The sequence below is a fragment of the Xenopus tropicalis genome, chromosome 10, assembly GCF_000004195.4.
Source record: "Xenopus tropicalis strain Nigerian chromosome 10, UCB_Xtro_10.0, whole genome shotgun sequence".
NCBI classification, from domain to species: domain Eukaryota; kingdom Metazoa; phylum Chordata; class Amphibia; order Anura; family Pipidae; genus Xenopus; species Xenopus tropicalis.
This window is the reverse complement of record NC_030686.2, coordinates 19,715,211-19,742,048: the sequence shown is the minus strand read 5'-3', so window position 1 is coordinate 19,742,048 and position 26,838 is coordinate 19,715,211. Positions and strand designations below refer to the sequence as shown.

Genomic DNA, 26,838 nt, shown 5'->3' with positions numbered 1-26,838 from the left:
ACCGATACTATTTCTCTAGAAGTACAGCAGCTTTAAAGTTTACATGCTCCATTCGCCAAGGCTAATTCTAAATGGAGGGAGGGGGAACTGAGCGAGCAGAAGATATGTAGCAAGATTTACAGGCAGATACTGTAATACATACTTCTGTTTCCAAGGTCCCTTGTCAGAGTATTTTCCCATTACCTATGTATTCCTAAAACTACTGAGTAAAGGTATAGGTAATTTTTTGTACAGTAGCACTTGGGTACATGGGTAATACAGGATTATGATCTATTATCCAAAATGCTTGTTTTCCGGATAAGGCAACTTTTCATAATGTGGATCCCCATACCGTATCTGCGAAAAATAATTTCCACTCTAATAGGATTGTTTTGCCACCAATATGGATTCATGCAGCTTAGATACCATAAAGTATAAGCTACTATTTTATTATTACAGAGAAAAAGGAAATTATTTAGAATGTTTTGCTTCAAATGAACTGTATGGGAAATGGCATTTCCATAATTCTGAACTTTTTGGATAACAGGTTACTGCATAACAGATCCCTTTAATGTACAGTACATATATTCCAGTACTGGACTTTGGCTATTCCTAAAGAAAGAAGCTGCTTCCATGAGTCTTAAAATAGTTCTTTATTGGAGCTTTGGCCTGAATATAAATGTTACAACCTGTAAATACTGAAAAAATAGTGGTATAAAAAGGTGAATTTTTTAATTAAAAATACTGATGTTTCCCTTATTGTCCTGTGTTTTTCCTTCCCCTTTTTTTATTGAAACCTTTAGGCCCTGGAGATATGCGGCTGCACTGCTGTGTAGCTGCATATATCTCAGACTACTCCTTTCTTGGCACAGCTTTGCTTCCCTATCTGCAGTACCGCATGCAATTTATGGCATCTCTTGACCACTCCATGTGGTTCCACTCACCCTTCAGGGCTGATGAATGGATGCTCTATGAGTGCGAGAGCCACTGGGCTGGTAAGTTTAGGGGAGCTGGTAATAAAATATTTGTTCACAATTCAATAACAGAGAGCAATTTAGCATTGTTAAATTCTAGGTGGGATTATGTAGAACAGTGCTGTCCAACTTCTGCGGTGCCGAGGCCCGGAATTTCTCTCACATACATGGTGGAGGGCCGCTAATGGAAGCCAGTTTTGACCACTCCCCCCTTTAAACCACACCCACTTCAAACCACACCCATTTTATCACAATGGTGGTAGTGCAGCAAAACCACACGGGGGGGGGGTGGCGTGGGCCGCTAGTTGGACAGCACTGATGTAGAAGAATAAAAGATCATAGTGTGTTTTAAGGACTACACCTTCTAAACAATGTTTACACAAATGTTTATACAGAGAATATTGGTAGCATTCAGCATCATCAGGTGGATAATTTAGGCTGAAGGTATACTCTTCATTTTGCTGTGTACCTGTGGTTACCAGCATCAAATTATCAAAAATATAACATTATGCACCTGTCTGTATCTAACGAAGATGTCTGACGTTGTCAGCATCCCACTCACAATAGACAACAGGTACAACCCCAAGTTTTTTGCTAAGTTTTTAAGGAGCAATTCAATTTGACTAAATTAAAAGAAAGCAGAGAGGACTGTCTGAATAAGATCAAAAAGCCCCTGTGGTCATACAATTTAGTTACAATTTGTTTAGTTACATTTTGAATTTGTCCTTCAGGAACAGCTTCAGGGCAACAGGCCAACATTCCCTAATTATGTGCTGCCTGTTATATTATATAACTGTTCTACACAACAGAGTATGCCTAAAGTTTTGTTTTACAGTCTGTAATAGTTTATTGGTCCATACAGGGAACAGTCGTGGGCTTGTTCAAGGTCGTCTGTGGCGCAGAGACGGTGTTCTGGCTGTCACATGCGCCCAGGAAGGAGTTTTCCGTGTGCGGAAAGATCAATCACAAAGCAAGTTGTAAGCACAAAATCCACTGTACTTTTGACAGAAACAAAATCAAGTTTCCTGGAGATCCCCCACGTCTGTTCTGGCACTAAACATTAATTAACTGACTTGTAAATAATTTATGCTAATTGTATGAACTGTAAAATAAATAAATGATTATTTCTAACAGATTACTAGCATAGTGGTGTTTTTGAACCTCAAAACCAGAGGTGTTAACTGCAAATGTTGCCACTAGATAATGATGGCTCCTCTGTTTGCCTTAGTGACATTGCCTCATCAACTGATTGTCTCTTTAACAAGAAACTCCTTAAGACTGGGCACATTATGATTGTAGTGCCCAGTTTCCTGCAGCCTCTGTAATAAAGCTTCAGACTCTCTCTTGTCTATACCCACTCTCCATGACAGCTGGATATGTGCATTAAGAAAGGGCACCAGCAAAGAAATGTGCTTGTCCTGTGCATCCTGCAATAAAGCTACAGCCCGTTCACTGAATGCCTGAGCCTCTTCCAGTGTATCCAGCTCCTGATGGCAAACCACCAGTCCTGCTAGCACCAGCAATCTATGTGTAGAGGGCCCAGAGGGGCACAGCTTTTCTTGTAGACGCCAACTGTTGGTCCAGATGGGAAGTGCTAGTTTGTAGAGTCCTGCGCAGGTCAGCGCCTGTGCCTTCTGTATATCTCTAAGGTAAAAAAAGTTAAGGAATGCAGATGATGCGCGTAGGGCAGGCAGAGAAGCCACGTGGCAGAGGAACTGCTCAAAGGCACGGCTGCGCTTTGCAATCGTCTCAGGAGTGAAGTTTTTGCGTACACGTTTGCAAGGAAAGGAAACCCCTCGCATTTCTGAAGGGAAAAGTGCAAGTAGGCGCCTCTTTAGATGATATAGGTCAGAATATCGGCAGGAGATGTAGGCAGGAGAAGGATCATACTGGCCAGTTTGCAACAAGTAGATGGTGTATAACTGATAAAGAGAGATACAACATATGGTAAAAACATGGTAATGGCAGACATTCTGAATTTATGTAGAGTATTTAGCTATATCAAAAATTGAGTGGACATGTATAGAACAATGAATGGTCAATAAAATGGGAAGGGGTGGTATATGTTAAAGAATAAAGGATGCAAAAAATGCTCCCCTGAGCTTTTTCTCTGTCACCACCAAAAGCAATTTTCCACCTCTGAAAGGAGAGTGGTCCAGGGATTAGTTTCACCAATATAATGGATCCTACATAGGTAACATCTTCACCAAGGGAACACCAATGCTTCATCTTATTTCACTGTACTGGCCTCTACAGGAACAGAGTAAAGGGCTCAGCATCTGTTGCAAATGCACTGCTCTAGGTTTAGGGATGCTTTTGCTTACCACCAACTGACAGGGTTGGAATGGAGGGCTTCCTGCACAGAAGGCTTCTAACTAGTGATGCCTGCTTCTCAAAAATTACATATTTAGAAAAAGTAAGCTGCAAAAGTGCTCAGGAAGGCAGTTTTTGTAAATTTACTTCACTTTAATTATGCCTAGTGCTTGGAGAGTCATAAGTGAAGCATAGCTTTCTTTCCTGTGTACAGGCCCTGAGCAAATAAAGAAAGATGTGTATTCCGTTTGCTTCTTCTCCCTAATTGTTTTAGGGAGATGCCACACAGGCTGATTCTGGGCCAGCAGAAAAATGCAAGCAGAGGATCAGCCCCCTACCTTGCCTGCACCTGCAAGCATTATGTTGGCCCAGGTGCAGGCACACACAACAGATATTGGCTCTAAAATGCAAACTCTTGCGTTAGAGGTAAGAGGGCTAATGGAGGGAAGTTTTTTTCACAGAGAATCAGCCCCCTGTGGCATCAGCTTTAGTCATACAAAAATGCCAGCTGAGGGGCTTATTCTCATTTTTCCGCTGGCCGAGACTGAGCCTTAGACATATGCAAATGGAGTGTGGCCAGCATAAGGCCACACCCCCATGCTGTTTTATTGTAAAAAAGTTATATAACCAAAACTGAAAAAGAAATGAATTCTTTATGCCCATGGACACTTGAATCATGTTAAAAATGACAAAAGCTCTCCTAGGCAAGGAAACATCAGTATACATTGATGTCATAATACAAGCATTACAGTCATTGTAAAAGAACAACTAAGGTTCCTTTAGCTAGATGAATGTACTATATTTTTAATTTACTCACCACATACTTGGCATGGGCATCTTGCACAATATTTGCATCTGTCACTTCAAAAGTCAGCCTTATGGGGATACGCACATTCTGGGAACGTTCCCACATTTCTCTTAGCTGCTTGGTCAGTAATGTATATGAACTATTTTCATCCTGGGATTTGCTTTCTGTAAGAGGTAATACTGACAATATTATTGCAGGTAGCTAGCCTTCTCCTTGCAGCCAGTAAAGTAATGGTCTATAACCAATTGTTTAATTAGATTCCACACTTGTCCCAACAGCAATACTTTTACCTACCTCCATGCCCATCTGATCCCAAATAACTGGTACCCATTCCATCGCTCTCTTGGGAGGCAAGGCTGTCTTCACTTAGGCTGAGAGTGCCACTCAGTCGAAGAGACAGTCCCTCTGTGTCATCCACTAGCTCAGCACTCTCTGGTGGTTCATCTGGGGGACCAGGACCTCTCTCCTCCTTTAAAGGTGTTGACCGTAACCTCTGAAGAAGTTTGGAGGCCATCTGCTATACAAAAAAAATATATTAAGTACAGTCTCCAGAACAGAAGAAAGTACTGTATATATATCCATTATGAAAGGAGGCCACTGAGCATCGATGGACATTAACCCCCACCCCCCAGATCCTGCTCACTTTTTTAAGAAGTGTATGTACTTGGCCAAAGGCTGTGACACAAATGTCTTTGGATGTCTTGAGATGTGCAAAAAAAACAAGGCCTCAAATATGCATTAGGAGAGACCCCAGCTTCCAGCATTGTCCATGACCCACACGTGTAACTCTAGTGCTGATAAGTAGGTTTACCCTGTGAAAACTTTGAGATTGTAAAATACAAGGATGTATCTTATTCACAGAACACTCGCTCTATAAATCCGAGTTGATGCAAGTCAATGAGAGCTGCATAGAGCAGCACCATCTATTAATGGCCACTAGAGGTCCCTGTTCTACTGAAGTATATGGAAAATAGTCCTGCAGGGGGTGTGTGTTACAGTTGCATCCACACATATGTAGAAGTACTAAAAATACACATAAGGAATGTACTTTGCATTTGGTAATTTATGTTCTAACCCTACCATCTATTTAAAGGAAATTGATGAGAATTTTTTTACTAACAATTATTAAACAGCTTGTATAGGTTTATAGGGGTTGAAAAAAGACTGAGTGCTTTTTTTACAGGTAACCTCTAATTTTTATTATAATAAACATTTCAGTCACGTATCAGAATTGACATCACTAAGTACTATTTAAAAAGGTATACTTTACAAGATGTATATTTCTCTTCTGTATTTTAGATAAATTGATGGGCTTGTGAACAACAAGGTTGACTGAATGGTAGTTATGCCATCCCCAAAGGGATACAAGTGGAAAAACAGCCCAGTGTGGCAAAAGCCTAAAACTACAAACTAGGGATGCACCGAATGGTTCAGGATTCGGGCTGAATCCAGCCTTTTTTTTTTTTTTTTTTTTTTTTTTTAGTATTCGGTTTTGGCAGAATCCACTGTCCCGGGTAAACCAAATCCTAAATTAGCATACGCAAATAAGCATTCGGGTAGGTTAAATGGTAGGGGGGGAAAAAATTTTGCCACACGCTGCTAATAAGGATGCAGTTCGGGATTCGGCAGAATATGCTTGGTGGGTTCGGTGCATCCATACTACAAATGGATGACTGCAGCAACTCCTGTGTACTCTTGTTATGAGATAAGGGGGGAATAACTGTAAAACTGCAGGGGGTGGTGGGGGAGAAACCCAAAAATACATGCTGGATCCTATGTCTTAACCTGTTTACCACCATACAGAGGGGGAGATTTCACATACACAGGAGACTTTCTTGGTCCAGCCCAATGTATTAACACAACCTGGGGGAACTTATTTGATCAAGTTATTATCATTTCCAAAGACAGATCCCATGCCTGAAACACAGAATACCCAGAAGCCCAAAATAAACAGCATGTCTAATTAACCTATCTACATGCCCATTAACCCTTGTGCTTCCAAGTCGCAGACGGGTAGATTAGTCGCCCCCCGAACAAATCTTTGTTGCCGTTGGTGACTAATCTCCCTGCAATGCCATCCCACCGGTAAGAATGTAAATCGCCAGCGGGATGGCATACGCATTGCTACGATTTCCCCAACTCGCCTTGAGGCACTGCAGGGGAGCTGGGGAACTAATCTGAGGATGCAAGCAATGGAGGTAGCTTTAACCTATTACCTACCAGCTGTTATTTAAGTACAACTCCCAGCAGCCATAGGTGGGCAGCTACAGTTTGGACAGTAAACATATCTAATAATCATTACAGGCCAATTGCACTCTGTACTACCCCCCTGATATCTGCTCTGGAAGGTTCAACTACTTACCCACCACCCCCACGTAGCTTCCAAACTTGGTAACGTCCATGCACATTCCTATATTTAACACTATGTAATGCAATCTCAGTCGGCTCAGTCAATAGAATTAAGGCTACGTATCACAAAGCTTGATACAACTGAATTGGGACTGTGGCGTTATAACAGTTTACAGCAGAACTACAACTCACAATGCTGGCATAATGGGACCTTTTGGAATTTCCTGCAACTCGCACCTCTACACCTATGTTACACAAACCCATAATTGAAAACGCCCCCTCCCACCTATGCATCAAACGCAGGCGCAACAATGTATACAGCGCCCTCAGAACTCACTCACTTCCGCTCTGTGGCTTCGCGGTCCTCGATCTGCACCCACTTCCGGTTTCGACATTCCGCCCACTGTGATTGCGTATAGGCTTGAATTGCTTGTTAATCTAAATGTAGTGTGATTTTATATCTGAGTATGTGTGAATATTGTACTCTTCACACAAATGCTACGTATGTTACACAAATTCATTTTGGGAAAGCAACCGACTCATTCAGTAATGTTCATATCCAAGCTGCCTTCTGGATATAGTTTTGACTCCCTATTTATTGACATGTTTGCCTACATGGTTACCAAACGTCCCTAATTTCCATGGTCTCTGAAACACCTGGCAGTATCGTAATAGATGCATTAAGCACTAGTGCAAACGCATTTGACCTATTAACATTGGTAATACTCAGGATACACTAACCTGTAATATATACACTTTGTAAATGCTTAGTGATGTCAGTGTTCGTCATCAGTGCTTAGGTATGTCCCTTAATGTGTCACATGACTACTGAAAGTTATAGGGTATAAAAAATATTTGCTGCTGTATGTATGCTGTATGAGGATATAAAAAAAAAGACATAATCTGTAAAAAGCACTTGGTCTGCAGCTGTTTGCCTCTTTATGGTCATTGAATTCTTCTGTGACTTATAAAATTCTAATATTTTACAGCAGGGTATACTATTCCCTATATAAAGAGGGGTGAATTTAAAAAAATTCGCAACCTTGGGTGTTCTCATGACAAGCGCCATCAGGCCTGGACCAGGATTGAAAATAGGCCCTGGCATTTTCAAGTACACAGAGTCCTCAGAGTCTAGACCTACCCAACACTATCCCTGGCAATTGAAGCTAGTGTCACGTTTTGCATGTACAGTGGATATAAAAAGTCTATACACCCCTGATAAAATGTCAGGTTCCTGCGCTGTACAAAAATGAGACAAAGATAAATCATTTCAGAACTTTTTCCACCTTTAATGTGACCTATAAACTGTACCACTCAATTGAAAAAAAAAACTGAAATCTTTTAGGTGGAGGGAAGAAAACCAAAAAAACTAAAATAATGTGGTTGCATAGGTGTGCACCCCCTTAAACTAATACTTTGTTGAAGCACCTTTTGATTTTATTACAGCACTCAGACTTTTTGGGTATGAGTCTATCAGCATGGCACATTTTTAATTTCCAAGATTTGCCCACTCTTCTTTGCAGAAACACTCCAAATCTTTCAGATTGCAAGGGCATCTCCTGTGCACAGCCCTCTTCAGATTACCCCACAGATTTTCAATCGGATTCAGGTCTGGGCTCTGGCTGGGCCATTCCAAAACTTTAATCTTCTTCCAGTGAATCCATTCCTTTGTTGATTTGGATGTATGCTTTGGGTCGTTGTCATGCTGAAAGATGAAGTTCCTCCTCATGTTCAGCTTTCTAGCAGAAGCCTGAAGGTTTTGTGCCAATACTGACTGGTATTTGGAACTGTTCATAATTCCCTCTATCTTAACTAAGGCCCCAGTTCCAGCTGAAGAAAAACAGCCCCAAAGCATGATGCTGCCACCACCATGCTTCACTGTGGGTATGGTGTTCTTTTGGTGATGTTACATATGTTTTGGAATTATGGCCACAAAGTTCAACTTTGGTTTCATCAGACCATAACACCTTTTCCCACATGCTTTTGGGAGACTCCAGATGTGTTTTTGCAAAATGTAGCCTGGCTTGGATGTTTTTCTTTGTAAGAAAAGGCTTTTGTCTTGCCACTCTATCCCATAGCCCAGACATATGGGAGATATGTTGTCACATGTACCACACAGCCAATACTTGCCAGATATTCCTGCAGCTCCTTTAATATTGCTGTAGGCCTCTTGATAGCCTCCCTGACCAGTTTTCTTTTCGTCTTTTCATCAATTTTGGAGGGACGTCCAGTTCTTGGTAATGTCACTGTAGTGCCATATTTTCTCCACTTGATGATGACTGTCTTCACTGTGTTCCATGGTATATCTAATGCCTTGGAAATTCTTTTGTACCCTTTTCCTGACTGATATCTTTTAACAATGAGATCCCTCTGACGCTTTGGAAGCTCTCTGGGGACCATGGCTTTTGCTGTGGGATGCGACTAAAAAAATGTCAGGAAAGGCCAACTAGAGCAGCTGAACTTTATTTGAGGTTAATCAGAGGCACTTTAATTGATGGCAGGTCTGACTCCTATTTAACATGATTTTGAATGTGATTGCTTAATTCTGAACACAGCTACATCCCCAGTTAGAAGAGGGTGTGCAACCACATTATTTTAGTTTTTTTGGTTTTCTTCCCTCCACCTAAAAGATTTCAGTTTGTTTTTCAATTGAGTACATTTTATAGGTCACATTAAAGGTGGAAAAAGTTCTGAAATGATTTATCTTTGTCTCATTTTTGTACAGCACAGGAACCTGACATTTTACCAGGGGTATGTAGACTTTTTATATCCACTGTATGCCAGAAGAGAAAATCACACACCCCTCTGATTTTCCCATGAGTTCCCCAGTTTTGGCCCTGGTCTCCTATCTCCATACATAATTTCCCTAGGTTTTCCAGTTTCTCAGGTGAGCAATTAGAGAATTTAAAAGAGCGTGTACGTATGTCACTGTGCAATGATGTCAGTTCTAGGGATGGCACAAGATGTACAATTTTTCAGCAGCATAGTATGCCCGCTACAATCCCCCAGCTTCCATTTTGGCAACATTGTCGTCTCTGGAAAACATTATCCCCTGTATACTTTAGAATGTACTTACAGACACAGCACCTGCCTGTCAGTGCTCACATGGGGCACATTTTGGCACAAAAACACAATTTGTGACACTAGCTGGAATGTAAGTTACCCCCATCATTTACAGCATTGTAACAGGCTGCTCATCAACTACTCCCCTCCGCTTAGCAATTCACCCCATGCAACTTCCACTTCCCTCCTCATCCTGTGTGCAACTCGCCTGCTCACCATTGGGCAAGCTTGAGACACAGGGCCAAATTTATAGGAGGTAGCAGAGTTATCTGAGAGGGTCCTGGCACACTTATGCTTACCCCTAGTTCCGGCTCTAGCACCCCACGATGAAGAATTCTACTGCTTGAATATATATTTACCTTGAAAGAAAGTAAGTTGCAGGTAAAACTTAGTCCCTTTGTTAAAGGTATATTGAAGCAGTAGAATTCTTAATGAATAAGTGTAGGACTGGCATTTCTTGATAGCTTAATGTGGAGAATGTCTTAATGCCCTGTATATATTGATAATGGGTGAGTATCTGTGTGTATATATATATATATACAGTGGTGTGAAAAACTATTTGCCCCCTTCCTGATTTCTTATTCTTTTGCATGTTTGTCACACAAAATGTTTCTGATCATCAAACACATTTAACTATTAGTCAAAGATAACACAAGTAAACACAAAATGCAGTTTTTAAATGAGGGTTTTTATTATTTAGGGAGAAAAAAAATCCAAACCTACATGGCCCTGTGTGAAAAAGTAATTGCCCCCTGAACCTAATAACTGGTTGGGCCACCCTTAGCAGCAATAACTGCAATCAAGCGTTTGCGATAACTTGCAACGAGTCTTTTACAGCGCTCTGGAGGAATTTTGGCCCACTCATCTTTGCAGAATTGTTGTAATTCAGCTTTATTTGAGGGTTTTCTAGCATGAACCGCCTTTTTAAGGTCATGCCACTACATCTCAATAGGATTCAGGTCAGGACTTTGACTAGGCCACTCCAAAGTCTTCATTTTGTTTTTCTTCAGCCATTCAGAGGTGGATTTGCTGGTGTGTTTTGGGTCATTGTCCTGCTGCAGCACCCAAGATCGCTTCAGCTTGAGTTGACGAACAGATGGCCGGACATTCTCCTTCAGGATTTTTTGGTAGACAGTAGAATTCATGGTTCCATCTATCACAGCAAGCCTTCCAGGTCCTGAAGCAGCAAAACAACCCCAGACCATCACACTACCACCACCATATTTTACTGTTGGTATGATGTTCTTTTTCTGAAATGCTGTGTTACTTTTACGCCAGATGTAACGGGACACGCACCTTCCAAAAAGTTCAACTTTTGTCTCGTCGGTCCACAAGGTATTTTCTCAAAAGTCTTGGCAATCATTGAGATGTTTTTTAGCAAAATTGAGACAAGCCATAATGTTCTTTTTGCTTAAAAGTGGTTTGCGCCTTGGAAATCTGCCATGCAGGCCGTTTTTGCCCAGTCTCTTTCTTATGGTGGAGTCTTGAACACTGACCTTAATTGAGGCAAGTGAGGCCTGCAGTTCTTTAGATGTTGTCCTGGGGTCTTTTGTGGCCTCTCGGATGAGTTGTCTCTGCGCTCTTGGGGTAATTTTGGTCGGCCGGCCACTCCTGGGAAGGTTCACCACTGTTCCATGTTTTTGCCATTTGTGGATAATGGCTCTCACTGTGGTTCGCTGGAGTCCCAAAGCTTTAGAAATGGCTTTATAACCTTTACCAGACTGATAGATCTCAATTACTTTTGTTCTCATTTGTTCCTGAATTTCTTTGGATCTTGGCATGATGTCTAGCTTTTGAGGTGCTTTTGGTCTACTTCTCTGTGTCAGGTAGCTCCTATTTAAGTGATTTCTTGATTGAAACAGGTGTGGTAGTAATCAGGCCTGGGGGTGACTACAGAAATTGATATTGAAATTGAAAATTGAAATTGATAAACCACAGTTAAGTTATTTTTTAACAAGGGGGGCAATAACTTTTTCACACAGGGCCATGTAGATTTGGAGTTTTTTTTCTCCCTTAATAACGTAAACCTTCATTTTAAAACTGCATTTTGTGTTCAATTATGTTATCTTTGACTAATAGTTAACGGTTTTTGATGAGCAGAAACATTTAAGTGTAACAAACATGCAAAAGAATAAGAAATCAGGAAGGGGGCAAATAGTTTTTCACACCACTGTATATATATTTCCTATATCATTTTATCAATATGGGCTTGTGTGCCTATGTGTTCGTCATGTTTATTTGTTGAATATTCAAATGCATAGTGACATATATATTTAGTCCTAGAATGTCTGCACACATGTTATCTCACCACCCTTCACTAATTCTGGCTCCCAGACGACCTCACATAGCCCCTTTTATGGTACAGGCCTATTTTATTCTAGTCGCTCAGGCAGCAATTCACACTGAAAGTGAGCTTTCTACTAATATCTGCAGCAAGAGATTTACACTTAGCTTTCATAGCTTTCACTAACTGCAGTAAACCACACAGCATTGCCATAAAGGGTTACTATACTGCTATTTTCTTATAACTTCATTATCCTATTAAGCACAGCACATGGCAAGGAGTGAAACCCTATAGGTTAAAGCTCAGCTACTGGTTTTTAATGCTCAGCCATGGTAGCTGCTGATCAGAACTCAGTTATTTTTTTTAGCATGCATTATTTATAAAGCACCAACACATTTATGCAGCTCTTTATAAAGATTATACATGTATAGGATCTGTTATATGGGATGCTTGGGATTGGCTTTTCTCCATAAAGGATCATTCTGTAATTTGAATCACTACACTTTTAAGTCTGCTAAAAACAATTTAATAACATTAAATAAACCTAATAGGATTGTTTTGCCACCAATATGGGTTGATGCAACTTTGTTACCGTTAAGTACAAGGCACTGTTTTATTAGTGCAGAAATAAAGGAAAACATTTTTAAATGTATGTATAGAGAGGGCAGGTCACCACAAGTGGGGGAAATGGGGTCTGTGATTGGGGGGGACACAGGTCACCCTCTATTTTGTGCAGGGTTATGCCCCTGGCTGCACATATAAGGTAGCAGCAGGTCCAGACTGGGATTTACAGTACACAGAGGCCCAAACAACCACCCCCCCCAGCCCAATAAATAGTGACTGTCTATGGCATCTTACAGCAGTCCCTCTGGCATTTGTCAAAACTGACAGGTTGCCAGTCCAGGATTGGCTAGTAGGGGGCCAAATCTGCCTTTTATTCATTGATGGTGAAAGTTCCATGTTCCATTAGAAGGGTGAAACTAGTCTGTAACTGAAATTTAAAGTAACTGCCCTGACTGTACTTTTGCATATAGAGAATTACTTGAAAAAGAAAATATTTAGATGAAAAAAGCAAAGTTCAGAAGTTTCAGAAAACTCTGATAGATCATCGTCATTTATGTATATAGTGCCAGCAAATTATGCAGCACTTCACCATAAATTTAAACAGACAGGGATTGTAAAAAGTTTAACAGACAATGGTATACAGCAGTGCTGTCCAACTTCTGTTGTACCGAGGGCCGGAATTTTTCCGACCTACGTGGTGGAGGGCCGATAATGGAAGCCAGTTTTGACCACTCCCCTTTTTGAAACCGCACCCACTTGAAACCACACCCATGTTATCACATGACCATACCCATATTAATGGTTGTAGTACAGCAAAAACCTGCCATACTCTGCCTGCCCTACCCTGCCTGTGTGTGCCATACTCTGCCTGCCCTACCCTGCCTGTGTGTGCCATACTCTGTCTTCCCTACCCTGCCTGTGTGTGCCATACTCTGCCTTCCCTACCCTGCCTGTGTGTGCCATACTCTGCCTTCTCTAACCTGCCTGTGTGTGCCATACTCTGCCTGCCCTACCCTGCCTGTGTGCCATACTTTCACTGTGTGTGCCATTCTTGGCTGGTTTGTGCCATACTTGGCCTGTGTGTGCCATACTCTGCCTGTGTGTGCCATACTCTGCTTGCCCTACCCTGCCTGTGTGTGTATGGCACACACAGTCAGCCTACAGTGACACAATGCTGGCACTGCTCCTACAGTCTGCACAATAACTATATATTAAAAAACGTTTTAATTGCAGTACCACCTCAGTATATGTTCTTTTTGTAGAGTGCAGGGATTATTTGTGGGTTTCTACTGCTCCAGAGGTGTGAACAGGGGAACAATGGGGGTGATTACAGCCTGAGCCTGAGGTGTGAACAATGCAGGGGGTGAACAATGCAGAGATTAAAAGGTGTGAACAACACAGGGGATTACATATTTAAACAATACAGCCTGATTACAGCCTGAATCTGAGGTGAGAACCATGCAGGGGGGGCAGTTAATCTCAGTACTGATACCATTTAAATCTTACACAAGAGTAAGCCATCAAAGCAGCCAGACAGGTGGGGGGCCACACAGAGGGGTGTCGCGGGCCGCCAGTTGGACAGCACTGCTACAAGGTATGAACTTTTTAAAAATGCAAATTAGTTTGGTATATGGAGAGCCGATTGGGTTCGATTTAGAAGCAAAATGTATGTTCTCAGTTTGGCCTACAGAGGGATTTCTCTAACATGTAGTATTGGCTTCACTAGGGATCTGTTTGCTGTCCTTAGCTTCTCCCTAAACACAGGCTGTGCTTCCATATTTAGGGATACTGCTGAGTCTGCCTGCTTGGCACTTCCTTGGAATGTCTATTAATACCCAGGGACCCAGCTGCTGCTATCTGTCTTCTAGTCCCATGTCAGCTGCGCCCCTCCTTGCTATACAGTATGTTTGTATTGCCAGCCATTGACATGGCAGAGGTGTCTAGGTGGGTTCATCTCTCCTCTCAGTTCTACAGATTAGGGTGTATAGTCAGGTCCTGGCATTGTAAGTACACAGAAGCTCAAACATCCCCCCACAGGCTCTATAAATACTGTATGTGGCATCTTACAGCAGTCCCTATGACATTTGCAAGAATCTACACACTTCCAGTCCAGGTTTGTACATAGTAACAGTCAACTAACCCAAGGAACCATTAGTTTTGTAGCTTTTGAAAATAATAACAAAGATCTTTTAGGTATGAGGCACAGCACCAGGCAAGTGTTGACTCCATATTGGGTGATAAGGAAGTCACCATCCCAGACCCTAACAATTTGTGGGGTCAGCCAAGCAGCAGCTCTGCACTAATTGTGTTGTGCAGGTCCCAAGCATTCCAGGTAATAGTTCTAGTACCACCTGTAATACTAAGGAGGAACATAACCAGGACAAATATTAGTTTTCCTTTAGGACATGCTTTGGGTTTGCTTCTACAAAGTGCATAACAGGACAAAGGGGAAAGCAATAAAAGGGGAGATTGCATTTACTTGGGCAGTAGTAACTGTGAAGGTCCCCATACGCGGGCCGATTCTAGCTGACGATATTAGTCCCTTCGCCAAGCGAGTGGATCTGAAAGTGTATGGGCACCTTAAGTCACAGATAAGGAACCACACGCATTACTAAATGTGTTGCTGAAATGCAACTCACAGAATTAATAACAGCCCCTTGCCGCACTTCAGACCCTTGTAAATTTCACATATCATTAATGATTAGTTGAGGTTAAAAACAAAACACACCCATCAAGTTCATTCTTTGCTGAAATCATTCTACCTAATATCTAGTTGATCCAAGGGAAATCAAATAAACCTTATGTTAAACTGTTTCCAATGTGATTCAGTCAGGGGAAATAATCCTTCCTGCCTCCAAACCATCCCCGGATTAGTAATATAAATGTAATAAGTACCATATATTTGTCAGTAACCTACTATTTGGCTTCATTACCATAAGCCTTGTAGAACTATAATTCCATGTAGAATACCTGTGGGGCGTAATGTTTCTGTAGGCTGGGTAGACACCCAGCTTGCATGGCAGGTTTGGGCACTGATTTCAACATGGGAGATGCACTCCCAAAGGAAAGCATGAAAGGCAAAAATTCCCAGGGTTATACAATAAGCTGATGCATGGGGAGTTGCCTTAATAAACATGATCAAATATGGACTTATAATTAGAAAGGGAAGTTTGAGAACAAACTTCATGTTGGGTTGAAAAACGTGAAGTCACAAAATGAAATCTGATCTGTTGTTGGCTCTGCCCACTTTTGTTGGACCACAGTTATATAGTAAAAACCACTGTGCAAAGTTTGGGGACCCTGGTTTTAATAGTGTCTGAATGGCAGCAATTTAAATTTCCCCGCTGCAGTTACCCAGTGACTAACTCTGCAAAGTTTTGGGACCCTAGGATTAATAGTTAAAGAACGGCAGCAGTTTAAATTTAAACCAATAAAAGTCAATAAGTAAATTGTGATTGGTGGTTGGTGGGTGTGCCCACTTTTTCTAACCTTGAGTCAAAGTCACAAACAGTGGGCACCCTGGCATAAATAGTGTGAGAATGAGAGCATTCTAAATTTAAACCAATAAAATTCAATGGATAAAATCTGATTGGCTGTGAGTGGCCCAAGCCACTTTTCCTATTTTTGAACTGCAGTCCTCCAGTGACCAACTTTGCAAAAAAAAAAATCAACAGTTAAAATTTGATTGGCTGTTGGTGGCTCCGCCCACTTTATCTAACTCTGAACCGCAGTTACCTGGTGACTAGCTCTGCAAAGTTTGGGGACCTTAGTATTAATATATAAAGAATGGCAGCAGGTTAAATTTATACATATGACGTCTATTGGTGAAATCTGATTGGCTGTTGTTGGCCCCTCCCACTTTGGGGTCATCCAACAAATGTTGCTGTTTTATTTGGGGTGACTTCATTATTATGTTATTCAAGTTTGGGGGTGTAGCTTCAAAGCTGTAAGTGTGGCAGCAGTTTGAAAATCTTCCCTGTCAAAGTCAATGGGAAAATTGGGGTGTTCGGAGCGGCGCCACAAAAAGACGGGGGGAGCGATTCCTTAGAAAAGCACAAGCAACCTGCTCCGCTATAGGGAGAAGAAGTGAGGAGAGTTTGGGTATTGTACCCCTAAAACTGTAGGAGGAGTAGCGTTGAGAAAATAAGGGGCACTAAGAAGAAGAAGCAGAAGAAGAAGAAAAAGTGGAAGAATAAGCTGAAGTCGAAGAACAGTATATTGGCTTTTTCAACCCAACACAATTACGTTTTATGTTACTAAAAATCTAATTTTATAAAAATATAACTTCTGAGGAGGTGGTTATTTTGCCTTGCTTGTTAAACAATTGTTTAGACCCAAACAATTGGCTTCAATTTGTATCTCTGACCACTGTGGCAGAATGTTCTGTTACAACATTAGCTAGAATCTCAGCCATAAAATAAGGCAGGACTATTGCTTACAATGGGTATCAGATGGGATCTGTTGCACTGTGACAGAATGCTCTGTTATAAAAATAGCTAGAATCTCAGCCATAAAGCAAGGCAGGACTATGTTTTGTGAAAGAAAGGAGGGAGACTAAAACGATCATTTATTACCACAAGTCCATTTTGCAAGATAGAAATTCAGAAAGAGATCCTAATTTTTTTAACTACAATGGCGGCTTATTTGTCCATAATTTCAGTATAATTGCAGGCATGAGGGGACTTGTACCTGGTTAGGGACACATCTAATAAATGCAAATTACTAGGCAACACTAATTGCTTTTTAATTTGCCCTTTTTGCATGATATGGTATTCTTAGCTCACGTGAAAACCTGCCAGAATACGTAGACACATATGTCCAAGATCAATAATCATGGCAACCAATAAGATGTTTGCTTTGTGTCTGATTGGTTGCTATAGGTGATTTAATCCTTCATGAATTTTTGCTATCAATTGCAGAAATATTTTTGAGTCATTTTTGGCCATTTAAAAATAATATTGATTTGGGTATGAGGGGCCCTAAAAAAATCAAATGTGTTTAATCAGTTCTTTCCTCATGACAAAGGAGCCAGAGTTACAGAACTCACTTTTTAGTTACCCATCAGCTCAATCAAGTCAGTGGCTGACACAGGATATGGTAATGAGAGATCTTATTTCCAGCCTACAAAGTCATTTTTAATAAATGGTAGCTATGGATTGCAGCAAAGCTGATGTAATATCAATATTTTTAAAAAGGATCACAATCTCAGCCTGACAATTACATGCCTGTAAGTCTGACAACTGTTGTGGGCAAGTTTATTTAAAGCTTTGTAAGGGATAAGATTTAAGATTATGTTCTGCAGTATGGCATTGTGGGTCGGAATCAAAGTGGTTTTTAGTAGATGTTATCCACTTGTATTTTGCCAAAGCTTTTGATACAGTGGTGCATAAACACCTGCAGGTCTTTTGGACTTGGTAATGTTGTTTGTATATGGTGAGGAAATTGGCTACGGGATTGTGTACAGAGGACGTTTGACAATGGCACAACTATGCAGCCCATCCAGGATATGGCATCCTTGCAACAGGATCTGACAATCTTTAATCTCTAACTCAATCTTTAATCTGTAATCTCAAATCGCCGAAAATGCCTCGCGAGGCAACATCGCCGATTTGCCGAAATCGCCTGCGCAGCGTGTGCCATCCCACCGGTGACTTACATTTTTGCCGGTGGGATGGTAGTTCGGGGAGATTAGTCGCCCGTAAGTAGGGAGATTTGTCGCGGGCGGCTAATCTCCCCGTGTGCCAGAGCCCTAAAAGTCAGCAACTCTAACTGATAATAGAAAAAAGGGGGCAATACAAAAAAAATACTAAGTAGAGTTACAGTATGTTAAGATAAAAAGCTAAGTGCTAAACAGACAAGAGGAAGGATGTCCCTGTGCCATAGAGCCTGCAATCTATCCTCTGCGTTCCTACATGTAATACTGTACAATGATCTGTTTTCATCATAGTTTTCTCTTCTACTGTGGTCAAAATACTATGTAACTATCTAACTGTAATGTAGAATGGGGTATTAGTGATGGTTAACTGCTATAACTTCTACTTTTGACCAAAACATACACAACTGCATTATTTAGTAAAGTTACATATTTTTTATATATTTTATATATTTATTTATTTTATATTGATAACACTATTTACTAGATTCTCGTATTAATTGTAAAAAAAACATTATCTCAGTAGAAATGACATTAGTTTTGACCCCCTCTATTTATGACCAAGCATAGAATGTAACTTGATATTTGTGCTATACATAGTAGTAGAGGTTGAAACCAGACACATGTTCACCAAGTTGTTCTTAAGGAAAAATATACCCCCTCTTTGACATGCACTCATTCAGGTGGGCTTATGTAAAAGGTACATAAACATCCAGGATCCATGTTCATAAAGCAATACTGTTCCTCGTTGTAGGTAAGGGTTCTTAAGTACAGTGTACAGGTGGAAGACAAGTAGGGTTGCCACCTGACCAGTGTTTTACTGGCCTGGCTGGTAAAAATTATGAGTTGTGCCAATCTTACAAGTAGGGAAGAAAGATAAAAATATAGGAAGGCTGGTATTTTTTTTACAGAAAAGGTGGCAACCCTAAGGACAAGTATAAATAGTTTATGACCAAGTATTGGGACCATAACACATAAGATGGCTTATGACCAAGTATTTGAGCCATAACAAGTAGAAACCATTTATGACCAAGTACAGGTAGCGTATGACCATGTGTAAGTGCTATAATAAGTACAGATAGTTTTTGACAAAGCATTGGGGCCATAACAATTACAAATAGTTTTTGACAAAGTATTGGGACCATAACAAGTACAGATAGTTTATGACTGAGTATTGGGGCTATAACAAGTACAGATTGTTAATGACCAAGTATTAGGTCTATGACAAGTGATTATCTACCTAGGGGCTGACTTAAACAAGGGACTTTGGTTAGATTGTCCAACAAAACATTGGATTTACTCATGTGTCAGGCTGATGGTGGCAGCTATCAGTGGTCACTTTGTGACACTTACAAGAGCCCTTGTGGTGGCAGCCGAGGGCTACAAAATGCAAATAGCCAAGTCTGCTTGATTACAGGAATCAATTTTCCCTTGCAGTCGTTACTCCCTTTTGAGGAAGTTATGCTAATGATACCATGCTGCCTTCTTCGTATGGAACCTATGTCAGCACTTCCTGACATTGTACCCAGTATTATAATACAAAGCAAATATGTCTGAACAGCAAACATGCCATCTAATGCAGTCACAGCTATCTTAGGTGCTGTCAAGATATGAAGGTCTAGGAATATGTTGTATGTCACATGAGGTAGTAAGTAGGTAGTAAAACATGACAGTGTTGAGATTGTGGCCAGGAAAAAAGTGGGTCAAATGGAAGTCTGGTGGTTTTGTTACTGTAAATCAAAAAAAATGAATGGACAGTTACTCAGAGTTCTCTTCTTTAATTTTCTATTTATTGTCATTTTTTAGATATTAGCACATATCATGCCTTCTGCTGAGAAGGTCTAAGCTGCTGTTCCGGCTGTCCACCAGAGGCCACTCTGCCCAGCTCTCCAAAAGGTTTTAAAGTTGTGCTGACAGCAGGACTTTGCACCAATTCAACACTACTTTCTTAATCCTCCAGTAGCAAAATATAGGGTCCTATCTGACCTGATGAGCTGACTGATGAAAAGAGTTGCAGTGCCTCAGATCCATGGCAGGTTGCTACAATATTTCACTACTGGGGGACTTAAAAAGTTGTGCTGACTTGGAGATAAGCTGTTGACATTCACCATAGAAAGGTGGAGGGTGCTAATTTGTTAAAAGTACTCTCTGGACCCAATCGCTGTCAGCACTGGCTGCTACTGGTAGCTTTCTTGAAGAAATAATGTAATGGGCAAGTTCCAACAAGAAACCATTGGGTCAGCAAGCAAGATGGAACCCTTATCCTCTATAGTAAACTACCAGCAAGCTTATTAAAGAAAATCAAAAAGCATGATATGATCACTCTAAAACTGCCAATATCTGAAACATAGCAGCAAATTGTAAAATTGAATAAAAATTTTAAGAAGAGCGCTTAAACAATTTTTTTAGGGATGCACCGAATCCAGGATTCAGTTCAGGATTTGGCCAAGATACAGCCTTTTTCAGTAGAATTCAGATTTGGCCGAATCCACGTGCCTGCCAAACCGAATCCTTAAAATCATGGGACTTTTAATCTTTTTATCCCTTCTGTTGCCTAATTTGCATATGCAAAATAGGATTCAATTTGGTCTTCAGCCAAATCTTTTACAAAGGATTCTGGGTGCATCCGAATTCCAAAATAGTAGACTTGGTGCATACTTAAATTTTAGATTAATTATTATTTAATTAGCAATATGCACCTATGTTCATCTTGTATTTAAAATGTTTCTGTAGTTTTAATGTACAAATGCAATACTTTTGAACAGTACAGCTGAAGTTTCCTTTTATAATTCATACCAACATTCCTCAAAGCAACTATGCAAAAAGGATGAGAAGCTATTTAATCAGATTCTCCTTCCCCACTATGAGCTCAAATGGCTTGGGTTTATGTATAAAATGTGCATAAACTTTATCTAAAGCAAATATTTCTTATAAGTTTAAAAGCCACATACAGCCTTTATACTGTATAAGTTATCATTGTAATGTATTCAAGCATATAGGAGTTGCAGCATCAATGTAGCCTGGCTAATATTACAAAGCTGCTAGAATGAAGAAGTAGAACAGGAGGGATGCTGTCCTAATGCCGAGGATCTCCACACGTTGTACTGGCCTGATGATAGACATCATGGGCTGTCAGCACCTGGAGTACAGGATTTCCAGAGTCCAGCTGATACCAAAAGAATTTTCCCGGAACCTGAGAGCCATCACTGACGGTACCGTGCCAGGCCACAGGATGCAGGGGGTCCTGGGTTACACAACTAAAAGAACACAAGCTGATGGGCAGACAGTCATACTAAGTACTAAGCTTTAAACAGTACTGTATTGTATGATAGTACAAAGTATCTGTACACTAATAATCTGCTGTCTAACTGATTATATAGGTATCTACCAATATTCTGATAGTAATCTCCCTGCTTTGCATAGCAATAAGAACATGGAAGGCTTAATTTTTAGGGATGCACCAAATCCACTATTTTAGGATTTGGTCAAACCCCAAATACTTTGCAGAAGATTCGGCTGAATACCGAACCGTTCGGCCAGAGGCATAGATACAAATCCTGCTGAAAAAGGCCAAATCTTGGCTGAATTTCAAACAGAATCCTGGATTCCCAAATAATTTGTGATGCCCCACGCAGTGTGTGAAAAAAGGCTGCAATTACCTATTTTATTTACTCTTTGCCCACTTCATGGGGCATTGTATAAATAGCTGTTCATTCAGAAAAGCATGTTGCGTAGCAGCGGGAAGCACCGCCTACATATTGATGGGTTGAGGGTTGATGGCACCCTCATCAACCCTGTCGATTTGGCGCGTTGTTTGGGGGTAATCTTTGACTCCTGTTTCTCCTTTTCTGACCATATTAACACCACTGTCAAAACCTGTCACTTTTTCTTACGCAATATTGCCAAAATCCATCCCTTTCTTTCTACTGCAACAGCTAGGCTGCTCATGCATGCTCTCATCCTATCCCGACCTGACTTCTGTAACCTGCTACTAACCAGCCTCCCTAACTCCCATCTTTCCTCCCTACAGTCTATATTAAATACTGCTGCCAGAATTCTCCTCCTCTCATCCAGGAGAGTTCAGGCCCTTCCCCTGCTAAAGTCCTTATTGTAGCTTCCTATTAAACAAAGAATATCTTACAAATGCCTTCTCTTAACCTTCAAAGCCCTACATTCCTCTGTTCCTCACTACATCTCTTCTCTTGTGTGTCTGTACGTTCCTGGTCGACTCCTTCATCCCTCGCAGAGAAACCACTTGGTTGCATCCCCACTACTACTGCTCTTTCCCACTTTAAACCTTTCTGCCTTTCTGCCCCTTACATTTGGAATGCCCTCCCTTATTTCCTCCAGAGAGAATCCTCCCTCAGTCTTTTGAAAACTAAACTTGAAGACTACCTTTTGGAGCACTCGCCCAGCACCTGATTTGAGATTGTAAGCTCTACGGGGCAGAGACCTCCATCCTCTTGTCTTTGACTCTTTACTTATTGCAACTGTATCTTGTATTTATTTGTATTTATTGTTATACTTTGTATTTATCTATTATTATCTAAATAACCCCCTGTGTGTATTAATGTATTCTACTGTACAGTGCTGAGTACATAAGTAGCGCTTTATAAATAAAGATATACATACATACATAAAAAGTTGGGTATGCGCACTGATACTTCTATTTACACACCGTGTTTTTGATCAGGGTTGGACTGGGGGGGTACAGGGCCCACTGGGGCTGCTGTTCCAGGGGACCCACACCCCCCAAGGTGCCCCCGCCGGTTGCATCCCCAGCCACGCTCCGTCCCCCCGCAGCCCCCCAACTCCCTGCAGGGGCCCCCTCCAGACGTCCGTAAGTGAAACACATCAGGGGAGGACTCCGGTGGCAGGGGAAGCGGCAACAGGCATCGGGTATGAGCCACCAGGGCCCACTAGGGCCAAGTGCCCAGTCTAACCCTGTTCTTGATTCATGCAATGAGCAGCTAGCTTGGGGGTGCAAGTGCTTTGGAAATGAGCACTAAGGGGTGTGCGCTTGTGCTGCTTAGTACTCTTGCACTTGCACCACTATGGGGTCATGTATGATCCCTAGAATGTTTTGTCACCTGAGCTAAATAGCCTCCAGCACAGCCTGATAAGCATCTGGAAATACCTATGTATTGAAGTCACTAAATCATCTCCACTAGTTTATTTGTGTATTTGTGCAAAACAATCATGTGGATACATTTTCATGTTTTTTTTATCAGCGCCCATTTCAATTTGCAATTTTCACAGGCGACAAAATGCCTCGCCTGTTTTTACCATAGAAGTTGTGAGTATCAGTATGCTGATGATGATCCTCCCTGTGCAATGACACATGTAATGATAATGATCAACCGCTCTATATTAGTATATATATATATACAGTATATATATATATATATATATATAAAATACACAAGAGCCACAAATATCCTGTAAATTATGTATAATATATAAACCGTGCGTAGTGATGTCATCAGTTAAATTGGTACTTGTCTTATAATATCCTTATATTTTACAATAGGGGGTACATTTTTTACTATATTATATGTATATACTGTATGCTGGTATTTATACATACTTTTGCTTAAACAACATACAGGTATGGGGCCTGTTATCCAGAATGCTCTGGCTAAGGGATCTTTCTGTAATTTTAATCTCAATGCCTTAACTCTACCAGAAAAACATTTAACTATATAAACAGGTCCAGTTATACAACTGCGAGGAATAGGAAAGAACCCAATAAGACACAACAGGGTTGTTTTGCCTCCAATAAGGATTAATTATATCTTAGTTAGGATCAAGTACAAGGTGCTGTTTTATTATAACAGAGAAAAAGGGAATCATTTTTAAAAATTATAATTATTTACTTATAATGTTTTTTGGATAACAGGTTTCAGGATAATGGATCCCATACCTGTACAAATGATTTCTGATGGCGTTGCTGCTAATTGTGCTGTGCTACGCAGATGACATCCAAGTTCCTCAGTAAGTCTTGCCCTGGGTGCGAAGGCAGCTTCAATACAAATTAATTAAGTGTAAGGTGAAGAGATGGAGAGACAGATATTTGGCATGTAAAGCTGCTCAAGTAATGCAAGCCTGACATGTTACTTAGCATTCCCAAATATGCTGCCCCCTCCCAGTGTCCATTAATACCCACACACATATACACAGGCCTTTAACCATTACAGAGAGTCTTTTTAGTTGAAGAAATGTAATGTGTAGGAAAAATAGTAGCAGAATAAAAAAACCCTGGAACAGCACCTTTTATAACCATACAAAAGGAATAAATGAGCAGTCCTGCCATGTTTTATTAATATTTTTTGTTTTTTGTACACAAGTTACCACCAGCCCATGGCCCCTGTACATAAATACAGGTATATCAGTTTGTGCCCTCACACAATACTCTGGGGGTTCTTATAATGTATCTCATATCAAAGGTTATATCCCAAAGTATATCTCCTTACATTTCCCCCAGACAAAATAGAGGCAGCCCTCTGCTTCTTAACTGGCACTCAGACAAGTGGTCAGGGAGATTATTTTCAGTTGACCGTACCTGATAGCAAATCCCCTGCTCAATTATGAAACCTACTTAATTCCAGCTTTCTCCAAGTTTTCCACCAAGACCACCATATCACCTTCCCACTAACGGGATACCTCTGCTTTAGGACTACCCTGAAGTCTGGTCCTAAAGGGGCCTCGTGGTTGGTGATGATATCCATGGCCCAAGTAATTTAGCTGTTTGTTTGGCCAAATGTTTGGCCTAAGCAACAAATGCCCCACTACCACATCCAGATGCTTCTCAAATATGTCAAACAGATTAAGACAGTGTCTTAGTTATAATCAATGGGTATGCTGTAAGGTTGTTATGCTGGTGTCTGATCTACCCCTGGCTGGCCTGACAGCTAGCATTATAACTTGCTGTTGCTCATAATGCTGGTCTACTTGTAGCAATAGTTGGGCAATCTCCTCTAAGGTGGACACACGGTCTGTATATTAGCCAATAACAACCCATTCTTGTAGGGTAGTCATTGTAGGGTGCTCCTGGATGGAAGTCTGTCTAATGACTGCCACCCCCTTACACAGTAAGCATTTTCCAAAGACCTCAATGTCCAGCCAAGTGACCTACACCAAAAGTATTGTTAGCAGCAGTCGGGGACAGGAAAATTCCTACTGCTCAATTAAAGGCAATAACATAGTAGTCATCTGCAAACCAGTATTCTACAAATGCCCAGCCTTTCAACCCACTATTTTATCAGTAGCATGGGCTTTATGTCCACAATTCCTTCTTTGCATTCTACAGGGCTCAGTTCTCAACTCCCTGTGGTTGCCCTTATAACCATCAGTCCCTCTTCTTGGGCCTTGGGCATCCATAAACATGGGTCCCTTTAGTAAGGGGCATCTGCCTTAAGAAGCTTATTATACAAATGTTGAATAGCTACTGTAATCTGTGGCAGCATCTCTCCTTTCCACTGATTCTTGGTAAAGAACCTTATTCACTGTCAAATCAGTAGGCACTCATAGATATGCTACAATTTCCTCCAAAGTGTTTCTCTCTGGCTTTCCCTGGCAATATGTGAATTGGGGCAAATGCCAGAGGGGCTGCTCAAAGAGGAGCCATAGACAATCACTATTTAATGGACTGGTGGGGCGAGCTATTTGGGCCTCTGTGTACTAGAAATGCCAGGGCCTATTTGGAATCCCAGTCTCAGTATGCTCTCTTTCCAGGTGAAAACTTCAACACTGCCCACTGGACTTATCTGTCTAGTGAGCCCTGAGCCCTGTGGGCCACTCCTGGCACCTTCTCAAGCAAGTCTGTCAGATTTGTGCCATTAAACTTGGGCACCATCGTTAGTGCCATCCTGATAGTGACCTGCACCACTCCTATGGGAGGGCTGAGATAAGCTGAAGCCACTGCCATCTACACAATTGCCACCAGGCACTACCTTTGCTATTTATTTAATATAGTTCATGAAAGATTCAAATCAGTGCCCCCCCCCACCCCCCATCTTGTACCCTTTCTTTGTAAGATTCTTATACATTTTAGTAAAAGGTACATTATTTCTTCTGATACATTATTGATATGACAACGGTGCTTGGCCAAGAGAAGATTCTGGCAGCTGTAGTTCAGCAAGAGATGCAGGAATGCAAGCTAAGCTTTCTTGTCTTATGCCCATAGATTCTTCTCTGGGTATGGGATTTGAAATACAGAGTGTTCCGATTTAGAGGAAGACCATTTCCCACAGAAAACATTCTAAGCAAATTCTATTTTTTAATAATGATTTACCTTTTCTCTGTATTAATAAAACAGTAGCTTGTACTTGACAGTAACTAAGCAGCATTAATCCATATTGGGGGTACAACTATCCTATTGGGTTCATTTAATGTTTAAATCCAAAGCCCTGATCCTAAGCATTCTGCATTATAGATCTGTATCTTTTATTTTTTTTAGACAAGGGAGATTTCTAATGCAACAGCAAAGTCACATTCGAGAGGTACAATTTGGGAAAAGCTTCAGAGCTACTATTTGTAACCCATACCCATATGCTTTTTTAGCCAGGGGTGTATATTCTGTTTTTATAAAAGGAGCAAAATCACAACGGAATGATGAAAGTGTTTTACGGGAAATGTCTCCACATGTACAGCAGGAAAAAGTAAAGACCATGAAGTCCAGTATTTTGTTTACATGTACACAGACCCCCAATCATTCCAGTTTACACTAACATACAGACCTGGCTTGCAGTTCTTAACCGTATCATACACGGTGCCTGGCTTCCATTGGTGGCTGCCAAATTGGCTCTTGGCTTCTTTGCTCGCTTTTGCTGGCAGGCTTCTCTTCCCTGTT

The 26,838-nt window shown here is 41.0% G+C and overlaps 2 protein-coding genes across 16 annotated transcripts in view; one reads left to right on the top strand and one right to left on the bottom strand.

The window, feature by feature from the left end:
- acot8 (acyl-CoA thioesterase 8) overlaps positions 1-2,088 on the top strand; it is an 8,444-nt gene extending 6,356 nt beyond the window's left edge. Inside the window, exons 5-6 of the mRNA XM_002932510.5 lie at positions 783-974; positions 1,816-2,088. Coding sequence (XP_002932556.1) covers positions 783-974; positions 1,816-1,934 — 311 coding nt within the window. The 3' untranslated portion in view covers positions 1,935-2,088. The remainder of the gene's footprint in view (positions 1-782; positions 975-1,815) is intronic.
- Positions 415-26,838, bottom strand: snx21 (sorting nexin family member 21). Of its 15 annotated transcripts, none has more exon segments than NM_001045583.1 (4): positions 415-2,875; positions 4,084-4,238; positions 4,369-4,591; positions 6,765-6,815. In NM_001045583.1, coding segments are annotated over 3 exon segments (1,056 nt in total). In that variant the 5' UTR covers positions 4,589-4,591; positions 6,765-6,815; the 3' UTR covers positions 415-2,194.